This window comes from Octopus bimaculoides, chromosome 21 (assembly GCF_001194135.2).
Source record: "Octopus bimaculoides isolate UCB-OBI-ISO-001 chromosome 21, ASM119413v2, whole genome shotgun sequence".
NCBI lineage: Eukaryota > Metazoa > Mollusca > Cephalopoda > Octopoda > Octopodidae > Octopus > Octopus bimaculoides.
The window spans coordinates 5,851,685-5,857,160 of NC_069001.1; the positions used below are offsets into that span (position 1 = coordinate 5,851,685).

The following is a 5,476-nucleotide window of genomic DNA, read 5'->3' on the forward strand; positions in this document are numbered from 1 at the left end:
TGATTCGACTAATTTTCTTTGCGCTTAATTACAGATAGATTAGAGGCAGAAATACCATTAATTTGCGCCGCTGTATACACGGATAGAACACTAAAACATTCATTGAATTCTTCTTTCTTTTTTCTTTCCTTTTTATCATTTCATACGACGATGTATTCTAATTCCGTTTTTTCTTCTTTTTTTTTTTTTCAAAGGAATTCTTTTCTCTCTTTTACACAACAACTTTCCAAGTATTCTTGGATCCATCCTTCCTCTTGTTTGTCGTTATTGTTGTTGCTGTTATTGTTGCTCCTGTTGCTTTTGTTGTTGTTGTTGTTGTTGTTGTTGTTGTTGTTGTAGCTGTTGTTTTATTTTCGTTGTTGTTTTTGTGTTTGTTTGAGCTTGGATTCTTATTTTGGGAAATAGGCGAAAAGACACAAGCCTCGGATTTGCATTGTTTCTACGTTGACCAGGATTTATGAAAGTCAATAACGAAATTAGCAAATGAAGGAAAAAGAAAAAGAGGAACAGCGAAAAAGAAAAGACAAGAAAAGCTGATAAATAAGTATAAACATAAATGAATAAATATATAAACCTCCCTAACATAATTAGCTTTCTTCTGTTAGTCAGTTTAATGTCGGTTTAATGACAGAGAATTAAGAGAATATTTCTATACCATCTAGTTTCGGCAGGATTTGGCATCAGTGTTTCGCAAAATATTACAGACGATTACATAGAAATATATAGATTCAACAGTACCACCCCCCACCATCGCTACCACCACCGACGCAGCCGACACCGCTGCCTCACCGTCCGTCGTCATTACCATCCCCGCTGACGTCCCCCCCCACCGCCACCCTATAATAACGGACAACTTTTTAACAATGGCTGCCGTTGCTTAATAAATAATTACCTTCATTTATCATTTACTATGTCTAAGTAGCCATCATTGCCGCCACCGCCGCCACCGCCACCGCCGCCGCCGCCGACGTCGTCATCAACGTCAGCATCATGATCATGATCATTATGGTCGTCGTCGTCGTCGTCGTCGTCGTCATCATCATCATCATCTTCGTCTATGACTCCTTTGTTGTCATTGTCATCACCAGTTTCACTACCCACAATATTTTAGTTATCATAATTATTACCACCACAACTACACCAACAACACCAAAACCACTAACCCCATCACTATTATCATCATCATCATCGCTATCATCATCATCGTCATCATCATCGCTATCATCATCACCATCATCGTCATCATCATCATCATCATCATCATCGTCATCATCATCATCGTCATCATCACCATCATCATCATCAACATCTATGGCGTATTTATCTACACCCTCTTCTGCTATTTCTGTCTGCCTCCTCCTCCTTCTACCCTTCCTCCCCCTCCTCCTCCTCCTCCTCCTCCTCATCATCATCTAGCATTCTTCCTTAACCAGACAGTAATAACCATTTCAAAACCTGATCGATGACAGCTGTAGACAGAAGGATCGATAGATTGTCTGACTACTACTAGTTGATGGGTCGATGGTTCGGATCTGGTTACCGACATAGCGTGTTGTGGATCCATTGACCTCTGCACTAACTACTCTAAGCCCAGCCAATATAACTGTTCTGCGGTTTAATTACAGCTTTCAATTGTAAGGAGAAAGTGAACAAGGAATCGGAATTTTCAGCCCAAAATTTACCGCCAAAAGAAGATTGGTCGACTTATACATCAATCAGACCATAAAGGACCGAAACTTCCATGTGAAATTCAGCAAGATTTGCAAAGATAGTGAAGATATTTCAATATCTACACTACATGCTTACACTTTATACTACATCGACCTGTATGCCAGAAAATGCGGTATATAAGGAGTTAAACCGTTAATCCAGACACACTTTTTTTACTCTCCGTTTTTTTTCCTTCTCTCCATTGCTTGCTTTTCTCATTCCTTTCTGACGAAGGCCGTAGGTTCGAAACGTCGAAAACTCTTCCTTTTTTTTTTTACTAAACGTTCAACTAATGCCCTTTGTCTGTTGTTCCCTCACTTGACTCAGTCTTTTTTGTACGATTTTGAACCATATATAGAAGCCGTCGTGAGGCCAGTAAACTTACATAGTGTTACCAGTGCGTAATGCTATATATAATATGACTATAAAGAGGCGATAGTGAGGCCATAGTCGAACCAATAATATTATTTAGCAAGGTCAATAAGTAAAGTTGCGTAATGTGACCAATTTATTTATTTTAGTTCTCTCTTTCTTACAGCAGTTGACCCTGTGTCAAGTAAAAAATGTTAATCGATATTTCTGTAACAGAGAGAAAGGGAGAGAGAGAAAAGGAAAGAAAGAGAGAGAGAGAAAAGGGGAGTGAGAGAGAGAGAGAGAAAAGTGGAGAGGGAGAAGGGTGATATAGAGGTGGGAGAGATAGGGAGGACTCAGATATAACAATAGAAAAAGAAAATAAAGAAGAAAGAAGGGGGAAACAATCTTGTTTGTCTGTTGGCTGGGAAATGAGAACGTATCACTATTACCACCGTCACCACCACCACCTCCGCCGCCGCCGCCGCAACAGCAACAGTCATCATCATCATCATCATCATCATCACTATCACCACTACCATCATCATCATCATCGCCACTACCACCATCACCACCACTATCATCATCATCATCAACATCTTACAATCAATGCCAAACTAATAAGTAGATCAGAAACCCAGACCAATACAATTGCTAATCCACCGAACTCTTTGCCAAACGCAGAGATCGATTTCCGAACATTTTGTTAAAGAGACGTTCAAGTAAATTCGACTTCGATTTCAGACGAAAAGAAACAGATCTCTCTGCTGCACCCGGCTTTCTCCCTCTGGTGTGTTCTTTAAACTTTTAATACAATGGAGGGCATCGCTGAAGACTTAAGAGCCAAGAAGCTACATATCGAAGAGTATGGAGGCTGTGGGTGTTGTTGTTGCTCTTTAGCCCTAGGTTCACTTGGTCGAGTAAGCCTATGATCAATGGAAATTTCGGATATGACCATCTCATCTTTATCGTATCTCTTTTACCTTTTACTGTGAACACGAGTGGCTTAGTGGTTGAGGCATCCGGCTCACGGTCGTTGTGTCCTTGGGCGAGACATTTTACTTCATATTGCTCCAGTCCCCTCAACCGGCAAAAATGGATAGTACCATCCTCATCACATTCTGTGTGTCATGCTGAATCTGCCTGAGAACTTCCATTAAGAGTACACGTGTCTGTGGAGTACTCAGCCACTAGCACGTTAATTTCACGAGTAGGCTGTTCCGTTGATCGGACCAACTGGAATACATACCCGTCGTCGTAATTGACGGAGTACCAGTTTATCTTTTACTTGTTTCATTAATTAGACTGTGGCCATGCTGAAGCACCACATGAAAGGGTTTGTCGAGCCAATTGACCCCCAGCACTCATTTATGTACAGTCAGGTACTTATTCTATCGGTCTTTCAAGCCGAACGGCTAAGTTACGGGAACTAAGTTACGGTGATGATGGTAGCGGTTGTATAAAAGTAAGAATTACTTGCCTGACACTTCCTTCCCACACAAGGCACTTTATGGAACATGGAGTAAATCTTAACGGCTTTGTGGCATTGGTAATCTGTACAGTTGCCATGGTAACACATAAACTGAAAAAGAAGAATTTAAAATGTAACAACGACAACGGCAGCAGAAGAAGCAGCAGCAACAGTAGTAGTAGTAGTAGTAGTAGTAGTAGTAGTAGTAGTAGTAGTAGTAGTAGTAGTAGTAGTAGTAGTAGTAGTAGTAGTAATAGCAGCAGCAGCAGCAGCAGCAGCAGTAGTAGTAGTAGTAGTAGTAGTAGTAGTAGTAGTAGTAGTAGTAGTAGTAGTAGTAGTAGTGGTGGTGGTGAATGAGAAATAGGAGTCTGGTTTGTGGTGAGAACTACACTTTGTAACTGCGTGGTGCAGTGTTCGATATACCAAAAGCTCAGGTTTTGGTAGACGAAATTTGGTAGACGAAAACGGTGCAGAAGACCGTCCTGTCTCTGCATATTGGGGAATGACCAACCCTTTTTGCTTCATCTCTATTCTTGTAACAAGACCGGAGATGAAGAAAAAAGGTTGGTCATTCCCCTAAAATTCTGTATAAATACTTAAATATGATTTCTGATGGAGTTTTGATTAAGCAATACACGCTTTCTCCTGTCAAATGCTGTCTACAAATTGTTTTTGTATATATGCTTCTATACAATTATGACTTTTTTATGAACTTCTAAATAATTATGAATTTATTTTACTACCTATTTTGAACGCTTTTATGCAAATTGTTTAAACGAAAAACCCCTCTTAACATTTTCTTATCATTGTCGAAATCCGACTAATGGTAGTCCATAATACTACGACTATAGTAGCCCATTGTCCCGGTACCAAAGGCGTCCAGATCGATTCTAAGGGATCCGCACAATGTCCAAGTCTCGCAACTATAGAGCAAACCAGAGAGGACCAGAGACATGAAGAACCGAACCTTTGGCCTCCTGCTCAGATATCAGCAGCGCCAAACACCCATGTCCCGTGAGTCTACAACTGCCCCGGCGCATCCAAGTCTTTTTATTTTTCGGACTCGCAGTTAATACTGTTGTGGATTATATAACCGACTGTGTGAAATACAGAGGAAAAATCTTAGCAACGTGAAAGAGAATGTAAGTGGCGAAACTGTGCTGTAGGCGAAGTGATGAAGGAATGGCAGGTAAGGAGAGACAACGGCGGCTACGGCATGAAGATAAACAATAAACAGAGATAAGAGTAGAGCAGACAGACAGGAGGGGACAGAGAGAGAGAGAGAGTGTGGATGGATAAAGTGACATAGAAATATAAACAGAATGAAAGTGTGTGTGTGTGTGTGAGAGAGAGAGGGGGGGAAAGCACAGAGAAACAAGCAATGCTGTGGAACATCGTTCAAGATGGCGGTTTGGTGTGAAAACATTGATAAGATGTTGTACAGCAAATAATTACATTGGGATGGATGACACAATACACATGTTGTTTTAGTGATGGTGGTCATGGTTGGCGGTGTGCTTGTTGATGTCATAGTGGTGGCTAGAAGGTGGGGGTTGTGGTGGCGAGTGGTTGTTATTGCCGAGGTTGGTGAAGGTGTCCGTGTTAGTAGTAACTTTGGTGATGTTGAGGTGTTAGTGGTGGTGGTGATGGTAAGGGCAGTGGTTGCAGTGGTATCCTTGCTTGTGGTCGAAAAGGTTGTTGCTGTTGTTGATGTGTTGGCAGTAGTTGATGTAGTTCGCTGTAGTGGCTGTAGCAATAGTAGTAGATGTTGTAGTGAATGTGGTGATGGAGGTGTTGTTGTTGATGGTGAAGGTGGTCGTGGTGGTGGTCGTGGGAGTAGTCGTGTGGTTGTTGCTGTTTGTGGTGGTGGGGTGACTGTGGTGTTGTTGTTGATGGTGGTGGTGGTGGTCGTCGTCTTCGTGGTAGAAGTCGTGTTGTTGTTGT

The 5,476-nt window shown here is 41.5% G+C and overlaps 1 protein-coding gene across 1 annotated transcript in view; it reads right to left on the reverse strand.

Moving 5' to 3' along the window:
• The window catches only part of LOC128250450 (uncharacterized), a 45,978-nt gene that overhangs the window by 18,253 nt on the left and 22,249 nt on the right, over nt 1-5,476 (reverse strand). Inside the window, exon 3 of the mRNA XM_052975487.1 lies at nt 3,542-3,643. Within this exon, the coding sequence (XP_052831447.1) occupies nt 3,542-3,643 (102 nt within the window). The remainder of the gene's footprint in view (nt 1-3,541; nt 3,644-5,476) is intronic.